Raw genomic sequence first — 21,644 nt, forward strand, 5'->3', positions numbered from 1 at the left:
TACGCAGCATGCTTTGCCCAGTATCAAGATATCATCTCCTTTGGATCAAGACCACCCTTCTTGGACTTGGGCTTTTACTTTGTTTAACGTCCAATATTCAGCTGCTTAAAGTACTCATAGCTAAATACTCAAATCGACCTAATTTAGATCATGTCATTTGGATGTACTACCCTTGTTGGACTTGGGCTTTTGCTTCGTCAAATGTTTAATATTCAGCTGCTTATAGTACTCACAGCTATATACTCAATTCGATCCAATCCAGATCATGTCCCTTGTTGGACTTGGGCTCCTTGGGCTCGCCCAACGACCAATATTCGGCTGCTTGTACTACTCACAGCTAAATACTCAAATCGACCCAATCCAAATTATGGCCTTCGGATATATTACCTTCGTTAGATTTTGGCTTCTGCCTCGTCTAACGACCAATATTCAGCTGCTAGTAGTACTCACAGCTGAATACTCAAATCGACCTCTATCCAGATCATCTCCGTTGGATGTACTACCCTTGTAGGACTTGGGCTTCTGCCTCGTCTAACGTCCAATATTCAGCAGTTTGTAGTATTTATAGTTATAATATTATTTATAAATTATACATATATGTAAGTATTAAATTTAATGTTAATATTATATTTAAATACTCATATTATATATATATATATAAATACTCAAATCGTCCCATTCCAAAACATCTTCCTTGGATATATAGGCAGTTCTCGACATACGCGGTTCCTTTCATACGCGGATTCGGAAATACGCGGTTTTTGGAAATTTGACAGCTGAGTTATATTATAGCACTAAATCTAATCAAACAGCTGTAACATTGGTCTAAAATAGCTTCCTTTATTATATAAAACATTTGCTCTTAGTTTATTTTAACATATTCTATCAAAAAGTAGCCTGTTTTGATGAATAAATTATATGCAAGGAAAGAAGTCAGATGGTTGACTTCTTTGAACTGACTTTGACTTGACTTGAGAACTTTGAAGTATGAACGATTTTACTCCCAGATTCAACTTGCGCGGAAATTCGAGTATCATGGATTTTTCCCGGGTTATAGCGGTCCGCTATTATAGCGTATCTAGAGGACTGCTTGTACATATATCAGCTTTTCAATTTTGGATTTTCAGCTGCTTGTAGTACCCAAAGCTAAATACTTTAATCGACCCAATACAGAATTTATCCAAAAGTCCAAATCGTCCAGAGTTGAATCGTCCAAATGGTGAACTAAATACTATAGTATACGCTCCGGATATTGAGGTACTTACTTACTTCCACGAATACCTGTCCTTCAAAATGGCAGTTTCCAATAGAGCTGTTGATACCAGCAAATGTTTGATTCGCATAATGACAGCTCAGCGTGCATTAAATGTTGATTGATGTACGTTTTCGGTCGCTCGCTAGTGTTCCCATTAACTGTGATGACGTTCGGAATGTTGTGCTGATGCGGTTACTATAATGCAAATACCAACGCAACTACAGACCCGTAGTACCGGTACCAACCGCGCGAGGGTGCTGCAACGTGTTGACGACAAACGGTTCGGCCTCAGACGATGTGTTCGGTCCGCGCATGTGCGTCCGAAATCTGGCGATATCTCTCGTGGCAAATGGCTCTCCCGAGCGTTGCGATGCTGTCGTCACCGATGACCGCGGGCGGCAATGAATAGGGGGCTCTTTTAACATTTGCCTTCAGTTGGCAAAGATCGTGCTAAGCGGGCAAATATGCTCCACCGGACGCACGGCAGGCTCGCAGCCCGAACTGTGTAGGATGTGTGCTGTTTGGTGTGTGCTATAGAGATAGTGTCGGTATCGGTGGAATTATTCTACTGCAATTACCAATATCGGGCTCGTTCGCGTTGGATTACGTGTGTGAATATGGTATATTAGCCAACATAGCCGAATGCCGAACGCAAGATTAATCACCGCTCGCGAAACGTCGCGGTACACCGGCACAGGAAGCGCCAACACAGACGCGTTCCCGTGTTCATAAAAATAGATCCTTGAGTCGCGCGTTTGTGCGCGGCAGTGCGTTTGTGTTCCTATCCGGTGGCCTAGAGGCCGGATAATTACGTGAATGTACGATGAATGCGAATTACTGAGTGAGTGACGAGCGTGAGTGAAGTACCGAAAACCGAAGCGCGGCTAGCGAGCGAAAAGGAAAGCAAACAGTGGGGACAGTGTTGGAAGGTAAAACAAAAAAAAAACGAAAATGTGTCATCTAATGGCAAATGCTAATAACTTTGCCACATTCAAACGCTTCGTACCGCGTCGCCGTGAAACGGTCACCCCGAACTCCGTGAAACATACAGCATTGGCCGTGCAAAAGCATGCATAAGAAAGCGGCTTGCTCGTGACGGCATGAGCATTGGCATCAAACACGTTTCTTCCAACTGGATACTTCGAAAAGGATGCATAAAATGTGGTGTTGGTTAACAGTGTTTCATCTATTCGTCCTTTATGGTACGTAGCATGGCAGGGAGTTGCGAAAGATGGGGTGGAAGTTTGGTCAACAAGCGTGGGGTTGGTGGAATGGGCGGGAATGGCAGTTGCCGGGCAAATGATAAGAAAATTTTGTTTACGTGCAGATTTCGTTCACTGTATCACGTTGACCGAGGTGCGAGTTCCCAAACATACGATCCGAGGCCACGCCGTCAAGCTCGAGTGCCACTATGATATGGAAGGTGAGGCGCTGTATTCAGTGAAGTGGTACAAGGATGGACGTGAGTTTTATCGCTTCGTGCCAAGAGACGATCCTCCGGGAAGTGTTTTCCCCCAACCAGGCATAGCCGTAGATGTAAGTATTGTCTAACCTTCATACACTGCGCGCCATAAGCTGTCTGAAGTTGCTGAGGAAACAGCTGGTACATCCAAAGTGTCGCATCAGTTCTGGCGACAGCAGTTCAGAGTTATGAAGAGGCTAATGTCAGCCTACAAAGCCTGTAGAAAATGAACAAACGAAAAGATTTCAGTCCTGAAGAAGTTCCGAACGATAGTTTCTAGACATTAGATAGACAAAGAATTATCAAAAACTTCAAGTGAATTACATCCAGAATCAATCAAGGAATTAGATATTAGAAATACTTTTCATGTCATTAAGATGATTCGTTTACAAACAACGAATGTAAAGCGTAAAAGTCCTGCGTACAAATCAATTGGCACCTTTCGTCCGAGACTGTTTGCAACATCTCTCTGATCTCGTTTCTTATCTTTCTGATCTCGTCCTCTGGCATCATGGATGCACGCTATCACTGTGCTTACAAACCTGCCAGTTAGCAAACTCAACAAGCGAACAAGTGATTCTAGATCCACTAGATTTATCCTCCAGCGGGAAGTATAGATGCGAGGTGTCTGCCGAGGCACCCTCGTTCCAAACCGTCTCCGACCATGGAGAAATGATGGTTGTGGGTAAGTAACGGAGCGTCCGTAGCATAAAGCGACCCCGAATTGTTGGATTTTTTTTGTTTCTTTCCCACCTTTCTGTGACACACCCGCCACATAATGCGGATCAGTTTTGCCTGACCAGGATCCGTACATCACGGGCGGTAGGCCACGGTACCAGATCGGTGATCCGGTGCGGGTAAACTGTACCTCGGGCCGCTCCAAACCGGCCGTCCATCTCACGTGGTACATCAACGGTGATCCCGCCGAACCGGGGCTGGTGAAACGGTACGACCCACACATTACCGGAGTCGACAAGCTGGAAACATCCGTACTGGGACTGGAGTTTCGCGTCAAACCGAAACATTTCAAGCACGGCGATATGAAGTTGAAGGTACAGCGACGGGCGAACTGTTGTTTTGCTGCAAGGCGCTCTAGTGGTTGATCGTTGTCTGGTTTTTTTTTTTCGTCGTCCTTCCAGTGCCTCGCAACCATCTCGACCGTGTACTGGAAGAGCAACGAGGAAAGTGTTGAGGGTGAAAAATTGCAGAAAGCACCTACGCTGGAATCCAGACGGGCCGTATCGGCTGATTCGCGGGCAGACCGTGTGCAAGGTAAGGCCACTCAGGGCAACATGGTTTCAATGTCCAACTAACAGTTTACGCTTTGTCTCTCGTTTTTACCCTCCCTCGCTCCAACCCTGCCCCATTCCAGCGGCGGCTTCAAGCAACTGGGCAACGGAAAGCGCTGACCGGCTGTCGGCAGCCAAATTAGTCACATATATTTTTGTTCTGTTGGCAAGTTATCGTTACACTAGTTAAAGGTCAACGTTAGGTAGGAAGCGGGATATTGGGAAGTGGCAGATGGCAAGACATGCATCACTGAAACTGTTCACTTTCTTTCCTATCCGTTTGTTTTTGGTTCTTTTTTGGTCAATTAGCGTATTTGGGGGTCGTGCATGCGAATTATGTGTGGTTGGTCTATGCGAATACGATCAATCCCCCGTGTGAGGGGGGAAGGAATAGGCCACTCTTAAGAACATATCAACAGTATCAATGTCAAGTATATTCATCATATCAACAGCACGGCTGCGCAACCCGGTTTTTTCCTTGAACGGGCAACACTGTTCGGGCAAAAGCTAAAGCAAAAACTTTCTCTCAACTCCCTCCCCCCACAAAAAAAAAAACAAACGAAAGCGCAAAAATCCAAAAAACAAACGAACGATACCAAAAGAATAAAAAATCCCCCGATTTGTAAAGATATCAGAATGACACCGGACTGTACATATTTGTCATAGTTTTAACTCAAACTAACAAATCTAACTAAATCATCTCCTGCGAAGGCAGCGATCATGTCAACAGTGCCAGAAGGGATGCGACGCTTACGGGCGCAAGCGTCCGGTACGAGTGGTACGGTGGGACGCACACTTGGTGGGATGAACTATTGCAAAACAAAACAAAAAAACAAACAAACAAAAACTCGTTTTATCAATTACACAAGCGGTATGAAATGGAAAAGGAATGAATAAAGTATCAAATTGTTTCAAAAATAATTTCACATTCTTCCACACGTTGTGCTTTACTGATCTTGTTCGAAGTTTATCCGAAATCGAACGTAAGTAATAATACGAGCGTTGGTCGTTTCGTCTAGCGTTTCTGTTAGTTAGTTCGCTTTATCGTGTTCGACCCATTTTGAAGGACTTTTGCCGAACATTTCAAAACTCATTCCGCTGGAAAAACTCACAATCACAAAACACACATACAAATCCAATCACTGAAGCCGGAGCGCTTTCTTTTTCCTCCCGATCGGCTAACCGGCATGTACCACCGCCCGTTCGACAGCGAGTCGACAATGCAGTGTGGGTCGGGAGGAAACAAAAGCACTTCACAAAAACACGAACGCCGTTTGTTCAGGTTTTTCAGGCGCGGCAAGATGAAATATACACCGACGATACCTTGGCCCGGTTGTACGCCGTTTCGCCGAAAAAGCAGACGCCGACCATGGGAAACACTTAAGCTGGGCCGTTTCCAAGCGCTACTCGCCCGAAGGTATAACTATTAATAAAATTACAGAAAAGAATTTTTCTCAGTCTCGATATTTGAGACGGCAGGATTTCATGTTACGTGTTTTTTTTTCTCTCTTCTCCTCTCGATCCTCTTCGCAATTTTGCTGGAAACTGTCGTTGCAAAATAATGGTATAAAGCCGGATCCTGTCGCCCGTGGGTCCTGTTATGGATGGTCTTTGTGCGCGAGAGCGAGACAGGGGGAAAATATAATAATGAAAAGGCAATCTAAGATTATTTCCTGTGCTTTCTCCGCTGGGCGGCACAAAGTAGTACCCACGGCCCTAGTGAAGAGCTATTTATCGAAGCCCGAAGAAATCGAACACCGTTGCTGAAATAATTGAAGCCATTGGGACGGACGATTTTTTCAAAGTTGCTTCATTCTCCTGCACGTTCGTTCGAGTGGTGGCACTATACACATCACACACACACACACAAAAGCATGTCTATGTTGCTCTTGTTCTCCAATTTCGCGCTATAACAGTATGATATCCATTCATTTCATTATCGTTCTATTTAGTGCTGCTGCTGCTACTACTACTTGAGAGCCGGCGAGGCACCCATGCCGTAAGGAGAAAGTTTGCGTCCCATCCATTTTCATCCGGGCGTCCCACTGCTGTGGTATTTCATTTCGGTTTTTTCTTTCTGTTTCGCTGGTTTTCCTCCGCTGTGTGCATAGGGCACGGTATGATATTACACAACACTTGAAATGAAAATGGATACTCATTCGGAGTTAAATGGACAAGCAGTTAGCTAGTTCGTTCGGTTCGTGCCCAGGGGCGAGCTGTGTGTGAAGGATGCTAGCGAGTTCCAGCGACCAATCCTCAAATCCCCGAGGCTCTCCAAAAACTAAGACGAGCGAAAAAAGAGACAAAAAAAAAACACGATCCGGGAGGCTGTCGAAGACCACACACAGCACACCCGCCCCGAGCCACGATTAATAGGCGGTGAAAATGCTCTTTCGCTGAGAACCGCAGGTGCTGACGTTAAGTAAAGAGATTTTCGCATTCTGTTCATCTTTTCCAGTGCTCTTTTGTTTTGATGGATTGGCGCTTAATGGGAAAATAGAAATGTGATGGAAAGGCGAAAGTTTTCTTTTTTTTTTCGTTCCACGAAATTATTACTTTTGAAACACTTAAATTCGTTGCTCACTTCAGCCACGGTTCTGTTTGGGATGCTGCTAAGCAAGGGTCAAGCTTAAGCCCCCCCCCCATCCGCGTGATGCGTACTCTGACCGATGGTATCAATTAATTCACCAACCAACAGTCAACCACAGTGCTGAAGTTTAATTTGCTTCTGGTTAGGACCAGACATTCCCAAATGATTGTCCATTCTCCAGAAAGTCTAAAACCATCGTGCCTAAACGGGCAGAATGAAAACCAGACGGTACACAATTAATGAGGAATCATTATGTGCTTTGCAAAATTGTTTTGCCTGGTTTGTTGCTTGATCTTGGCATTATGCAACGCCCAGAAGCCACGACGAACTCTAGAGAGCGTTTTAGCAGACTGATAGAAAACAAGAAAGTGTTCTTTGTGAACTAAATGTGACGAGTTGTCGCAGCATCAAAGTGTTCCCAGCGCTAGGCTTAAGTAAGTAAGGCTAGAACTTCCGAAAAACAGCTCTTTTACAAGCCGAAACATTCGGTTTTCGTTACCCTAATCATGATCAAATAATGTAATTATGTTTGTATTTTCCTCATCCATCGTGCTTAAGGTTTCGCGTTTGATGTTACCGTGGATGAAACGATTCCACAAAAATGTTCAGGGCTCGGGGTTTTTTTTTTGTTTTTGGAAAAATGTCATACATGTGTTGCTGTGCCTATTACTTTCCACGTCAATCACCCATCCGCTCTACTTTCCGCATAAGCACGATGTATGTGCTGAACGGGCGCTTTTTCCTTCGGCTTTCCTTAGCCAAAGAGTACGTCCCACGCAAAACGCACAGCAAATGTTATCCAAGTGATTATAATTTAAATAATTACTCTGATATTTTCCTTTTTTTGTTGTTGCTCTTCGGCAAAACCGATAAGCCCGGTTAAACCGGGCGCATGGGTGCGGTTGATTTGGATAAGCAGAACAAGGAAGAACATTTACCATTTTCTCATCTTCCGTTAATCGGTTTACGTTTCAAGTCGGCATAACTTTGGCCGTTAATCACGGTTCTCCGAAACCTGTGGCGAGCGCAGAGCGACGAAAAAGAAAATCTTATTTGATAGCTTTAATGCTTGGTAGTCACGCAACTTTGTAACGCTTTTCCCTTTCTTCTTCGGCCAAAAAGGGGCGAGGGGAGGAAACTTTGGCAAGACTTATTCATATGCTCGATGCCCCTAACCATGCCTGGTTGGTGCTGGTTGGTTTCCATCTCGCTGCAGCACAGCAAGCGTGACCGTACAGCACATCAGCGCAAAAATTAAAATGCTCAAACTGCTGAACTTGCGGCGGATGCGTATTTACAGCGCACGACTCTCTAAGATCTGGTCTCCCTTCGATCGGAGAACGTTGCGTAGCGCAAGCAACCTGCATCAATATTTGCACCAAGCTGAAGCGATATTTGCCTTCGTCAACACTACTCATCTTAACGCTTCATTGCGGATTCGGTTTCGCTAATGTTGTAACCTTCTAAGAAAGCGAACAAACCATTAGACGAGGTGAAATTGTTTTTTTTTTTCGTATGCAAGATGGAAACGTTCCATTCCGCACATGCTGACGCAAGCGTTTTCCATCTGCTCGAACTTTTGGCCTTTTTTTTGTCTCTTGTTCTGCCGCACACGGATTTGATAATGCTGACAAACATTATGAAGGGTATAAAGCAACACGATCCCCGGTGAATCACGGTACCTGCTGCGTTGTTTGAAGTCGTTTGCACATTGCTGGATACGGATGATTATTTGCTTATGAGAGAATGTTTTTTTTTTCTGTGTAATTAAGGACCTTTTTGGCCGAAAACGATTGGACGAGCGTACATGAATGGGGAAAGCAGTAGCCTTTCGGTTTCTCGTGTTGGTCCTTCACGGTAAACATAGAATATATGCGTAGCTATCGCATTTACCTGTATGGAATGGTGAGCTCACTCGAGTGAAACATACACATTGATAACCCCCTCATAGTGTCGGTCCACATTGGGACAGCATCCTTGAATCAGCTTGACGAGCGGCTTGCGGGAAGTCGTAGATTATCGTACGAAAATCGATATAATAATCATTAAATATGCACTCGCACGAATGCACGTGTAGGAAGGAACCACACGTGCGGATCGATAAGTGCAGTGAACAAACGGTGAAGTGCAACATTTTTCCCATTGCCCATTCTGGCACACTGACGCAACGGACTAGCTTGGGAGCAAGCAGTAAAAACGTAGAATTTATTGTTACGTCTAGCACGAAATGGCAACGTCAGTACGGCCGGGTAGCATCTGATCTTGCAAAGGATAATATTAGTCACACCGCCGATAGCGAAGCACCGTCTCAAATGCGGTGGGGTTTACCATGAGTTTACCGCACAGAAAAAGAAAATCCAAGCGGCGTAGTGGCCAACTGCCAAAATAGTGTGCAATATCATCGTCAGTGTCAGGGCAGTGTTCCAGTGAAAATCATCTATCCGCTCGACGACCACATTTGCTTTGAGTTTTGCGTCAATTCGTGTTCGTCAGTAAGGTAGTTTAATGTCTGCTTAATGTTGGATTGGAAGCAATACGGCTGTTCTTGTTGAATGAAAAAATGTTGGATTGGAATGCATTATTTACTCTTCAGCAAACATGCCACAGTGGCAAAAAAGGACGGTAGCACTAACTGTTGATATTTATCCAAAGTATTGCCACATCTGCAGATAAGCGTTACAATGTGTGGTTTGACTGTTGCAGCTCGCAGTGACATCACCAGCATTACAGCAAGCGGTGCATAAAACATGAATACAAACAGTTCCCGTTGCAAACCAATGGAAACTATCAACAAATTTGTACTATTAAAGCAAATTCTAAAATTGCTTGAAGAAAACTATCATTTTAGAAAGGAGATTGAGCAGGAAGCAATGCATGAAAAAAAGATAATTTAAGGATAATTAAAAAAGGATAATAGACGTGATCAATACATCATAGAGTCGAATGTAGATGGCAGAACCGTCAACTTAAACACTGCTTATCACTCGTTGTTTCCTGGTTCTTAAATCTTAAAATAACTAAAACGATCGTTTCGATATCTGCAAACTTCACGTACACCGTGTCACGCCTTGTCAGGTGGTAAGAAGTACCGAAACTTTCGCCAACTTTTGTGACATTTTTCATCGAGGTAGCAACATTTTAAACCCCGCAAATGAATAGTACGCGCCAGCATCATTCCACCTGCTTCCCAGGTAAAATTGTACGATCGTTTATCTTGATGATGATTTATGATACGCAGGCAAAGTAGGTGGCTAAAACTATGCAAAGTGTGATTCCAGCGGCAAGCATCTCGCATCCATCCCCCGTTGGGCCAGCACAACCGGTGTTGTGTGTTTCATTTCGCTCATAAATCATTCACCATATCATATGTTGGTGACAAATAAGAATCATTTTTCAACTAGTGTTCTCGGCCCCCCCTGCAAACGAAATGGGTTTCTGGTCAGCTTCCGGACACTGTTGGGTACGCTCCGATCGGCGTAAGTGAATTCGACCAAAAACCCGAACACACACCGGCAAAGCATGAAGCGTCCAGTGCGAGCATCTCGAAACCGAATTCTGATGTGCGGCTGCCGATGGTTCGGATTCGATGAGCTGTTAGGCCATTTTACGGTCGTCGTATCCTTTTGCTGTCTAACGCAAGGTTTTGGTCATTTGGTATGGTTCGCAAACTGCGCCAACCACACAACTGTTAAATAAACGAACGAACAAAAAAAACGGAAAAAAGACGTGAACGAATTGGTAAATGGCATTCCCCACGGTGATCTGCATGTTTTGTGTGTGTGTGTGTGTGTGTGTGTGTGTGTGTGTGTGTGTGTGCTCTTTCTTTATCTCCACGTACGGCAAGTTCTTTTCCCTTCATACGACCGAACGTGCACAAGGTTCTTCCAGCGCATAACCCATTCAATTTATCGTTATTGTTATTGCCATCCCCCAAATTATGGAGCATAATCGATGCCGAACGAATCGACAGTGGTACGTCATCGAGGTAAATGGCTGTGGAATCATCCGGGATGTTAGAATGCGAACCAAGCCGACTATAATGCAGGGACTGCTGCAAAACGAAACCTCATGCCCATTCTACAGTCGACGAAACGTTCAAAGAACGAGAGCTACATTGTGCCTTCTGGTTTTACTCTCGTGCAGGAAACTTCGAACCAAAATTGTTGCATCGTCATTCGAGTTTATCAGACTGTTCTAGGTTCATTTTAACCTCCCAATAGGTTCATTTCAATACTTTTCGGTATTGTTAACAATATGGGGTTTTGCAAAACAAAAAATATATAAACTACAAAATAGATATTAAAACATCGGAGGAAACGTAAGTTGAAACAATTGGGTAAAACACAGGACACAGATACGTCCGTGTATTAAGCCGGAATGGAGCAGAGAGAGAGAGAGAGAGAGAGGTAGAGAGAAAGAAAAAGAGTAAGAGAAAGAGATAAAAAAGGGAGAAAGAGATAGAGATGGAGATAAATAGAGAGAGATAAGGAACTTTACCTTTGTCGGCTAATGTCAAAGTGGAGTGCTTGATGTCCGCGCTAGCCTAGAGTGTTCCCTGCAATGGTAAAGAACAGTCCACACAGGAAGCTTTGACGGTTCATATCAGAATGCGTCCGTCAATCGGTCCGGTATAAATACTTGATAGAGGCTGACGACTTTTGACGATGTGTCACACTAATGTCACGTACCAGAAAGGAGTACATTTCAGTCTGTTCTTATGAATAACGAATATTAACAAAGTAACAGCATTTGTCCGATGTAAACGTTGGTCCATTGTTAATAATTAGCTTTTCATGCGAATCAAACATCATTTGAAAATACTTAAGGATTGCTAGTACATTTTGCTATGCGCAATTCGAGAAAATGTTTGAAATAAAGATGCATTCTAAAGACAATCATCATATGAACCAAACTCATGAATAGACAATAACTAAAATGCCAAACACTATCAGCGATAAGATCAGACATGAAGAAATCATCACTACAACAGCGAGGTTTTCCATAAACATTGCTTTGTCCTTCTTCAGTGCGTCTAGTAAGGTACGACAATGTGCAAAGATCGTACAACTCTGTTCAGTGTCGCAATTCTTCTGCTTCAATCAGTGTTGGTACAAGTGTCAGTATGTTCTTTAGATCCTCTTCCTCAGTACAATACAAGCTTCTACGTGGAGACATTACTCGAGCTTCATCGACAATTGTGTCCAGTTGAACATTTCCCAAATCTCGCAGTATTGCGACTTAGCAATGAAAGTCTTTTCGAGGCAATATTCCCGGTCTTCATGAACGATCCGATCTATACCAAACTTATAACAGACCATGAAAGTCTATACTATAGAATTGCTGATAGCAGCTACTTCTGCAATTTCATACCCGTTAGTAATATAGTGGATTTCGTGGTAAGAACATTTGCACACAGCATCAATCGACACACAAAGTATCTACTCGTTTTTTTCAGGATGCACATTATGTTGAAAACAACATTCGAACGATATTCTTCTATCCGAAGTGGAAGTATGAAGAATTTCACAAACATCCGAATTCAACCATTGCAGAAGCTTTTCGGAATGGTTACGAGGTGGTTTACGATCTAGATAATACCTTGGAAATCTATCACTGGAATCGTTTCTCTAATCAAACGATTACGATCGATCCTCGCAACCTCCTAGTACCGGACGAGATTCGTGATTTGCACGGCTATGAGTTGGGGTTGTTTGCAATGGATTACTTGCGCAATTCAATGACATTCGACGAGTACTTCCTGGAGTTAGTCTCCAGAAAGATAAACGCCACTGCTGTCGTGATGAGTACCTTTACATTCAAAATAGGATTTTCAGCATTAGTTTACAGGTATTATCCGAAAATTTCTCTGACTGTACTTGGTGTTGGAAACACATTCTTGGCAGTCAACGTTCCTCGAGCCAAGCCCAAGTCAATCGTGTCGATACTGATCGATCCTTTCGACTTGTACACATGGATCACATACTTAATACTAGTTCTTACAATGGCTATTACCCTCGCCTTATTTGGCGATCTTCTCGGAAGACTACATGTTGTGGAGATAGTTCTTGAGCTGTTCATGATTTCCCTCGCTGGTCCGTCAAGAGCATATGGAGGATCATTCGAGAATCGCATCATCACTGTATTCTGTCTAATGGGAATAGTGCTCATATCGTCCTACCAATCGCTTGTGATCTCCTTTATGTCATTCGCGCGTTATCATCCCGAGATCAACACCCTGGCGGAGACACAGGAACGATGCCTGTTTAGCTATGGCGACGAGGCACGAGATCTTAATTTTACGACGTATCCTAATGATACGACTATTGGTGCAGGTAAGACATGTATTTTCGAAGTTGGGCGAGATAACGAACAAAGAACCATGGTGATAGCTTCAAAAGTTGAGAACATAAGGCATACATTTTATGTCGACGACTCGATGCGCTATAGACAAGAACACTACCGTTACGCTGATACAAAATTTTTTGAATGGCAGATGTTGTACTATGTTTCGCCACGTTTACGAGAAGTGTTTAGGTTTCATTTTCATGCAATTCGTGAATCAGGTATCTATGATTATCACTATAAAAACAAGTCACAACCGATTTGGCACTATAAACATGACACTTTTGTCGAGCGAGTTGTGAAAGTGGGAGATCTTACATTGCTGTGGTATGCTTATGCGTGCGGAAACTTACTGAGTGTTGTATCTTTCGTAATGGAAACAATTATTCATAACGAAGTAGACGGATTATCGAACCCAAAATAAATCGGTGACTCTCCGTGGCATCTCCAGCTTGTTAGGGTTCATTCAATTATTACGTAACGCTGTTAGGGGGGGGAGGGGGTTCCTTCAAACGTTAAGGTTTGTTACATATTGGGAAGGGGGGTTCAACTTTATGATACGTTACAAAGAATAAGTTGTTCAGATGGCTAAATTATTGATGATTATATTTTTCGTCATCCATCATTGCCACTGCTGCATAGTTTCGACCTCACTGGTTGGGTCTATTTTAGTTGTGTGATTTGTATTCGCACCATTATACATTATACATTAAGTATAAATTCCTCTTTAAATTTAGTCTCAGATTCTTCATTTTATATCATTATTGTTTGTATTTGTATTTGGAAAGAAGAATGGCGCCATTGTCTCGAGAATTGTCAGGCCTTGTTCTACCTCATGATCATTACGAAACCCATCATGATGAAAGACTTCGAACTATTGATTTGGAATTAGAGAAAAAGAATTTTAATTCTTTTCGAAAGAATTTTATGCAGGTGAAACGGCTGCAGAAATATGGAACAATATAACATTCGTTGGATTCCCCGTAGTTTCGGATCATATTGACCCAAGTTCCTCCGAGTTATCGTTTGATTCCATATTTAGCTGTGATGCAGAATGGTGTTCAGCACATGTACGCACTTCACAGTACTTTCAGCAGATAGTGAAATGTTCAAATCGCAAATGTTGCAGCACACAGAAGCAGCTATTTCGATATAATGCCAACGCAATTTATGTCTGCTCCGATTCGCATCAATCAAACTGCAGATGGGATTAAAGCCGTGTACCCAAGTTTGTTCAAAACGAGTGGATCGTTTGTTTCACTCTTCCTTAATAGCTCGATTAACACTGCAAAGATCCTACCTAAATCTCTTCCATCATACAAAGAGCTGCCATATGACCTATATTGCCCTTCATTACAAAAGGCGTTACAAAGCAGAGTTTGTAAAATTTGCGAAATATATTTTGCTTCACAAGTTTTGCTGAACCGTAACCAAATTTATTCCACAAAAGATCGGTTGTTAGAATCGTCGTCAGTGTCCAAACACGACGTAAATAAAAGTAAAAAGAAGGTGATTACGATCAAGGATCAGGAGGATATATGGTTGGGTTCAGATGATGAAGATTTGGGACACGTTGTAAACGATGATGCTGTCCCAATCGTCAGCATTGACCATCATATGCAGCCACTTGGCAAAACTTGTAATCTAAAAGTAAAACGTTTAAAAATATGCAGCTTGGTGTTTTTTTTTTTCAGTATTATGTTCAAAATAAAAATGGAAATTAAAATGTCGTAGTTTTTTTTTGTACAATAAAAAAAATTAACTGGTTATTAAAAGGGGGGTGGGGGGGGGTTATCATAATATTAAGTAATTAATTGAGGGGGGTTTATTCCAGCGTTACGTTTTGTTACAATGGGGGGATGAGGTCCAAAATTCTAAATTTTTGCGTTACGTAATAATTGAATGGCCCTTTATGTATTTCATTCGATTTTCAAATACTAGCTAGTTGGCCCGGTTACAGAGCAACATAAGAATAATCCAGGACATACACAAATTCTACGGTATATACACCAAAGAGGTTATCTTACAAATAGTTAGACGTTGTTCGTCCATGGAAAAATCTACCAACATGGAAAATTATGGCTTTGTGGATCGCATTTTTCTTCTGCTTTTTAACGGCACAACAACCTCAAGATTTCTGGGACACTCCTTTCTGTCCTTCTTTATTTTTTTATTTACCTGTAGATAAAAAGTCAGTCCTGCGTCCGCCGGGAATTTTACAACGAATTCTATTTCAAATAGATATTCCATGTCAGACATAGTCATTCGTCAGACATTTCTCGTTGTGTTATAACTAATAAGTCTTGGTGGTTGATTGGTCCCGAACCCTGCCCAATCAAGAAGTTAATGTTTTGGCAAATATACTACAAGTCCATTTTGCATTCAACTGACGCTTGACTATGATCTCCATGTGTAATGTAAACCATTTTACCATGGATATTCCAATTCACATTTAGTCAATTTTCAAACATCGTGTGTTGTGTGGAGATGGATCCATTCTTTACTTTGTGAATGGCAAATAAATATGTTCGGTCGTCTTAAGCCCTCCAACACCCAGGGCGCTGACTGTATTCTGGTAACGATCCTCTAAAAGTGCGCTACATTGATAGCTTCAGTATTGGCAAAGATATTCAAAGAATTGTTATGGTCTGGCATACTTAAAGCCTCTTGGAAGAATGGAAGCTACCTACTACTGTGCTTTATCGACTCTATGCGTTCGTGTCTTATTGTTTGAGCCTCTTGTCGATGAGCCAGTTGTTGCCTCTGCATGCAATTTAATAAACTGGAATCAGCATGGTTTTGTCCACAGATGATCAACAACGAACAATCTAGTTCAATCTGTAGGTATTTGTCTTAAAACCATAGACGCTGGCCTCCAGGTATATGCCATTCACATGGATATCTTAAGCCACCTTCGATAGTATGCCAAACACTATTTTACTCGTCAAGCTCTACAGGCTAGGATTCTCAAGACCTATGGTGTCATGGTTAAGATCACATCACAACATATTAGGATAACAAAACTCGTCTGACATTGCTAAGAAAAGATCGTATTTACTAAATATTAAACATTTTCAATCCTCATATCACATTATGATCTTATCTTATGACACGAATACCGATCAATCAAAGGATTTCTAGCGCAATTCGAGGGTATGCTCGAAAGATAAAGGGTATGCATTCTAAAGACAATCATCATATGAACCAAACTCATGAATAGACAATAACTAAAATGCCAAACACTATCAGCGATAAGATCAGACATGAAGAAATCATCACTACAACAGCGAGGTATTCCATAAACATTGCTCTGTCCTTCTTCAGTGCGTCTAGTATGGTACGACAATGTACAAAGATCGTACAACTCTGTTCAGTGTCGCAATTCTTCTGATTCAATCAGTGTTGGTACAAGTGTCAGTATGTACTTTAGGTCCTCTTCCTCAGTACAATACAAGCTTCTACGTGGAGACATTACTCGAGCTTCATCGACAATTGTGTCCAGTTGAACATTTCCCAAATCTCGCAGTATTACGACTTAGCAATGAAAGTCTTTTCGAGGCAATATTCCCGGCCTTCATGAACGATCCGACCTACACCACAACTATATCAGACCAAGCAAGTTTATATTATAGAATTGCTGACGATAGCTACTTCTGCAATTTCATACCCGTTAGTAATATAGTGGATTTCGTGGTAAGAACATTTGCATCTGTTCGGAAAAACAGCATTAATCGACACACAAAGTATCTACTCGTTTTTTTCAGGATGCACATAATGTTGAAAACAACATTCGAACGATATTCTTCTATCCGAAGTGGAAGTATGAAGAATTTCACAAACATCCGAATTCAACCATTGCCGAAGCTTTTCGGAAAGGTTACGAGGTGGTTTATGATCTAGATAATACCTTGGAAATCTATCACTGGAATCGTTTCTCTAACCAAACGATTACGATCGATCCTCGCAACCTTCTAGTACCGGACGAGATTCGTGATTTGCACGGCTATGAGTTGGGGTTGTTTGCAATGGATTACTTGCGCAATTCAATGACATTCGACGAGTACTTTCTGGAGTTAGTCTCCAGAAAGATAAACGCCACTGCTGTCGTGATGAGTACCTTTACATTCAAAATAGGATTTTCAGCATTAGTTTACAGGTATTATCCGAAAATTTCTCTGACTGTACTTGGTGTTGGAAACACATTCTTGGCAGTCGTCGTTCCTCGAGCCAAGCCCAAGTCAATCGTATCGATACTGATCGATCCTTTCGACTTGTACACATGGATCACATACTTAATACTAGTTCTTACAATGGCTATTAGCCTAGCGTTATTTGGCGATCTGCTCGGAAGACGACATGTTGTGGAGATAGTTCTTGAGCTGTTCATGATTTCCCTCGCTGGTCCGTCAAGAGCATATGGAGGATCATTCGAGAATCGCATCATCACTGTATTCTGTCTAATGGGAATAGTGCTCATATCGTCCTACCAATCGCTTGTGATCTCCTTTATGTCATTCGCGCGCTATCATCCTGAGATCAACACCCTGGCGGAGATACAGGAACGATGCCTGTTTAGCTATGGCGACGAGGCACGAGATCTTAATTTTACGACGTATCCTAATGACACGACTATTGGTGCAGGTAGGACATGTATTTTTGAAATGGGCCGAGATAACGAACAACGATCAATGGTGATAGCTTCAAAAATTGAGAGCATAAGGCATACATTTTATGTCGAAGACTCGATGCGCTTTAGACATGAAAACTACCGTTACGCTGATACAAAGTTCTTCGAATGGCAGATGTTGTACTATGTTTCGCCACGTTTACGAGAAGTGTTTAGGTTTCATTTTCATGCAATTCGTGAATCAGGTATCTATGATTATCACTATAACAACAAGTCACAACCAATTTTTCACTATAATCACGACACTTTTGTCGAGCGAGTTGTGAAAATGGGAGATCTTACATTGCTGTGGTATGCCTATGCGTGCGGAAACTTACTGAGTGTTGTATCTTTCGTAATGGAAACAATTATTCATAAAGAGGTAGATGGATTATCGAACCCAAAATAAATCGGTGACTCTCTATTGCATCTCCAGCTTGTTATGTATTTCATTCGATTTTCTAATACTAGCTAGTTGGCCCGGTTACAGGGCAACACAAGAATAATCCAGGACATACACAAATTCTACGGTATATACACCAAAGAGGTTATCTTACAAATAGTTAGACGTTGTTCGTCCATGGAAAAATCTACCAACATGAAAAATGATTACTTTGAGGATCGGATTTTTTATAACGGCACAACAACCTCAAGATTTCTGGGACACTCCTTTCTGCCCTTCTTTATTTTTTTATTTACCTGCAGATAAAAAGTCAGTCCTGCGTCCGCCGGGAATTTTACAACGAATTCTATTTCAAATAGATATTCCATGTCAGACATAGTCATTCGTCAGACATTTCTCGTTGTGTTATAACTTATATGTCTTGGTGGTTGATTGGTCCCGAACCCTGCCCAATCAAGAAGTTAATGTTTTGGCAAATATACTACAAGTCCATTTTGCATTCAACTGACGCTTGACTATGATCTCCATGTGTAATGTAAACCATTTTACCATGGATATTCCAATTCACATTTAGTCAATTTTCTTACATCGTGTGTTGTGTGGAGATGGATCCATTCTTTACTTTGTGAATGGCAAATAAATATGTTCGGTCGTCTTAAGCCCTCCAACACCCAGGGCGCTGACTGTATTCTGGTAACGATCCTCTAAAAGTGCCCTACATTGATAGCTTCAGTATTGGCAAAGATATTCAAAGAATTGTTATGGTCTGGCATACTTAAAGCCTCTTGGAAGAATGGAGGCCACCTACTACCGTGCTTTATCGACTCTATGCGTTCGTGTCTTTTTGTTTGAGCCTCTTGTCGATGAGCCAGTTGTTGCCTCTGCATGCAATTTAATAAACTGGAATCAGCATGGTTTTGTCCACAGATGATCAACAACGAACAATCTAGCTCAATCTGTAGGTATTTGTCTTAAAACCATAGACGCTGGCCTCCAGGTATATGCCATTCACATGGATATCTTATGACACCTTCGATAGTATGCCAAACACTATTTTACTCGTCAAGCTCTACAGGCTAGGATTCTCAAGACCTATGGTGTCATGGTTAAGATCACATCACAACATATTAGGATAACAAAACTCGTCTGACATTGCTAAGAAAAGATCGTATTTACTAAATATTAAACATTTTCAATCCTCATATCACATAAGATCATAACACGAATACCGATCAATCAAAGGATTTCTAGCGCAATTCGAGGGTATGCTCGAAAGATAAAGGGTATGCATTCTAAAGACAACCATTATAGGAACCAAACTCATGAATAGACAATAACTAAAATGCCAAACACTATCAGCGATAAGATCAGACATGAAGAAATCATCACTACAACAGCGAGGTATTCCATAAACATTGCTTTGTTCTTCTTCAGTGCATCTAGTATGGTACGACAATGTGCAAAGATCGAACAACTCTGTTCAGTGTCGCAATTCTTCTGCTTCAATCAGTGTTGGTACAAGTGTCAGTATGTACTTTAGGTCCTCTTCCTCAGTACAATACAAGCTTCTACGTGGAGACATTACTCGAGCTTCATCGACAATTGTGTCCAGTTGAACATTTCCCAAATCTCGCAGTATTGCGACTTAGCAATGAAAGTCTTTTCGAGGCAATATTCCCGGTCTTCATGAACGATCCGACCTACACCACAACTATATCAGACCAAGCAAGTTTATATTATAGAATTGCTGACGATAGCTTCTACTGCAATTTCATACCCGTTAGTAATATAGTGGATTTCGTGGTAAGAACATTTGCATCTGTTCGGAAAAACAGCATCAATCGACACACAAAGTATCTACTCGTTTTTTTCAGGATGCACATAATGTTGAAAACAACATTCGAACGATATTCTTCTATCCGAAGTGGAAGTATGAAGAATTTCACAAACATCCGAATTCAACCATTGCACAAGCTTTTCGGAAAGGTTACGAGGTGGTTTACGATCTAGATAATACCTTGGAAATCTATCACTGGAATCGTTTCTCTAACCAAACGATTACGATCGATCCTCGCAACCTTTTAGTACCGGACGAGATTCGTGATTTGCACGGCTATGAGTTGGGGCTGCTTGCAATGGATTTCTTGCGCAATTCAATGACATTCGACGAGTACTTCCTGGAGTTAGTCGCCAGGAAGATAAACGCCACTGCTGTCGTGATGAGTACCTTTACATTCAAAATAGGATTTGCAGCAATATTGTACAGGAGTTTTCCACACATTTCTCTGACAGTACTTGGTGTTGGTAGCACATTCTTGGCAGTCAGCGTTCCTCGAGCCAAGCCCAAGTCAATCGTGTCGATACTGATCGATCCTTTCGACTTGTACACATGGATCACATACTTAATACTGATTCTTACAATGGCTATTACCCTAGCGTTACTTGGCGATCTTCTCGGAAGACGACATGTTGTGGAGATAGTTCTTGAGCTGTTCATGATTTCCCTCGCTGGTCCGTCAAGAGCATATGGAGGATCATTCGAGAATCGCATCATCACTGTATTCTGTCTAATGGGAATAGTGCTCGTATCGTCCTACCAATCGCTTGTGATCTCCTTTATGTCATTCGCGCGCTATCATCCCGAGATCAACACCCTGGCGGAAATACAGGAACGATGCCTGTTTAGCTATGACGACGAGGCACGAGATTTTAATTTTACGACGTATCCTAATGACACGACTATTGGTGCAGGTAAGATGTGTAATTTCGAAGTTGGGCGAGATAACGAACAAAGAACCATGGTGATAGCTTCAAAAGTTGAGAACATAAGGCATACATTTTATATGGAAGACTCGATGCGCTTTAGACAAGAACACTACCGTTACGCTGATACAAAATTTTTTGAATGGCAGCTGTTATACTATGTTTCGCCATGTTTACGAGAAGTGTTTAGGTTTCATTTTCATGCAATTCGTGAATCAGGTATCTATGATTATCACTATAACAACAAATCACAACCAATTTTTCACTATAATCACGACACTTTTGTCGATCGAGTTGTGAAAGTAGGAGATCTTACATTGGTGTGGTATGCTTATGCGTGCGGAAACTTACTGAGTGTTGTATCTTTCGTAATGGAAACAATTATTCATAAAGAGGTAGATGGATTATCGAACCCAAAATAAATCGGTGACTCTCTATTGCATCTCCAGCTTGTTATGTATTTCATTCGATTTTCTAATACTAGCTAGTTGGCCCGGTTACAGGGCAACACAAGAATAATCCAGGACATACACAAATTCTACGGTATATACACCAAAGAGGTTATCTTACAAATAGTTAGACGTTGTTCGTCCATGGAAAAATCTACCAACATGAAAAATGATTACTTTGAGGATCGCATTTTTTAAAACGGCACAACAACCTCAAGATTTCTGGGACACTCCTTTCTGCCCTTCTTTATTTTTTTATTTACCTGCAGATAAAAAGTCAGTCCTGCGTCCGCCGGGAATTTTACAACGAATTCTATTTCAAATAGATATTCCATGTCAGACATAATCATTCGTCAGACATTTCTCGTTGTGTTATAACTAATAAGTCTTGGTGGTTGATTGGTCCCGAACCCTGCCCAATCAAG

At 41.8% G+C, this 21,644-nt stretch overlaps 4 protein-coding genes across 4 annotated transcripts; all 4 read left to right on the forward strand.

Moving 5' to 3' along the window:
• The first annotated feature begins 2,334 nt into the window (after positions 1-2,334).
• On the forward strand, positions 2,335-4,196 carry LOC128715883 (uncharacterized). Its single transcript, XM_053810801.1, has 6 exons — positions 2,335-2,457; positions 2,583-2,791; positions 3,267-3,402; positions 3,507-3,769; positions 3,857-3,989; positions 4,090-4,196. The coding sequence occupies exons 1-6, from the start codon at positions 2,406-2,408 to the stop codon at positions 4,194-4,196; spliced, it is 900 nt and encodes a 299-aa protein (XP_053666776.1). The 5' UTR covers positions 2,335-2,405.
• Positions 4,197-11,875: 7,679 nt separating this feature from the next.
• LOC128712363 (uncharacterized) lies at positions 11,876-13,362 on the forward strand. The gene is made up of 2 exons (XM_053807257.1): positions 11,876-11,992; positions 12,052-13,362. The coding sequence occupies exons 1-2, from the start codon at positions 11,876-11,878 to the stop codon at positions 13,360-13,362; spliced, it is 1,428 nt and encodes a 475-aa protein (XP_053663232.1).
• A 3,152-nt stretch (positions 13,363-16,514) lies between these two features.
• On the forward strand, positions 16,515-18,013 carry LOC128712364 (uncharacterized). The gene is made up of 2 exons (XM_053807258.1): positions 16,515-16,631; positions 16,703-18,013. The coding sequence occupies exons 1-2, from the start codon at positions 16,515-16,517 to the stop codon at positions 18,011-18,013; spliced, it is 1,428 nt and encodes a 475-aa protein (XP_053663233.1).
• Positions 18,014-19,380: 1,367 nt separating this feature from the next.
• LOC128712365 (uncharacterized) lies at positions 19,381-21,192 on the forward strand. The gene is made up of 4 exons (XM_053807259.1): positions 19,381-19,408; positions 19,451-19,534; positions 19,644-19,810; positions 19,882-21,192. Exons 1-4 carry the CDS (start codon positions 19,381-19,383, stop codon positions 21,190-21,192), a joined length of 1,590 nt encoding a protein of 529 aa, XP_053663234.1.
• Positions 21,193-21,644: the final 452 nt, after the last annotated feature.

Source organism: Anopheles marshallii, chromosome 3 (genome assembly GCF_943734725.1).
Source record: "Anopheles marshallii chromosome 3, idAnoMarsDA_429_01, whole genome shotgun sequence".
Taxonomy (NCBI): domain Eukaryota; kingdom Metazoa; phylum Arthropoda; class Insecta; order Diptera; family Culicidae; genus Anopheles; species Anopheles marshallii.

Excerpts from the sequence above, each read along its gene's own strand:
- LOC128712365 (XM_053807259.1), top strand. The coding sequence starts at position 19,381 with ATGAAGAAATCATCACTACAACAGCGAG. Across the intron at positions 19,409-19,450 it reads ATCATCACTACAACAGCGAG|TATGGTACGACAATGTGCAA; the intron begins GTATTCCATAAA and ends CAGTGCATCTAG. Across the intron at positions 19,535-19,643 it reads CAGTGTTGGTACAAGTGTCA|TATTGCGACTTAGCAATGAA; the intron begins GTATGTACTTTA and ends CAAATCTCGCAG.
- LOC128712363 (XM_053807257.1), top strand. The coding sequence starts at position 11,876 with ATGAACGATCCGATCTATACCAAACTTATAACAGACCATGAAAGTCTA. Across the intron at positions 11,993-12,051 it reads GTAATATAGTGGATTTCGTG|GATGCACATTATGTTGAAAA; the intron begins GTAAGAACATTT and ends CGTTTTTTTCAG.
- LOC128715883 (XM_053810801.1), top strand. The coding sequence starts at position 2,406 with ATGCATAAAATGTGGTGTTGGTTAACAGTGTTTCATCTATTCGTCCTT. Across the intron at positions 2,458-2,582 it reads TCATCTATTCGTCCTTTATG|ATTTCGTTCACTGTATCACG; the intron begins GTACGTAGCATG and ends GTTTACGTGCAG. Across the intron at positions 3,403-3,506 it reads TGGAGAAATGATGGTTGTGG|TTTTGCCTGACCAGGATCCG; the intron begins GTAAGTAACGGA and ends AATGCGGATCAG.
- LOC128712364 (XM_053807258.1), top strand. The coding sequence starts at position 16,515 with ATGAACGATCCGACCTACACCACAACTATATCAGACCAAGCAAGTTTA. Across the intron at positions 16,632-16,702 it reads GTAATATAGTGGATTTCGTG|GATGCACATAATGTTGAAAA; the intron begins GTAAGAACATTT and ends CGTTTTTTTCAG.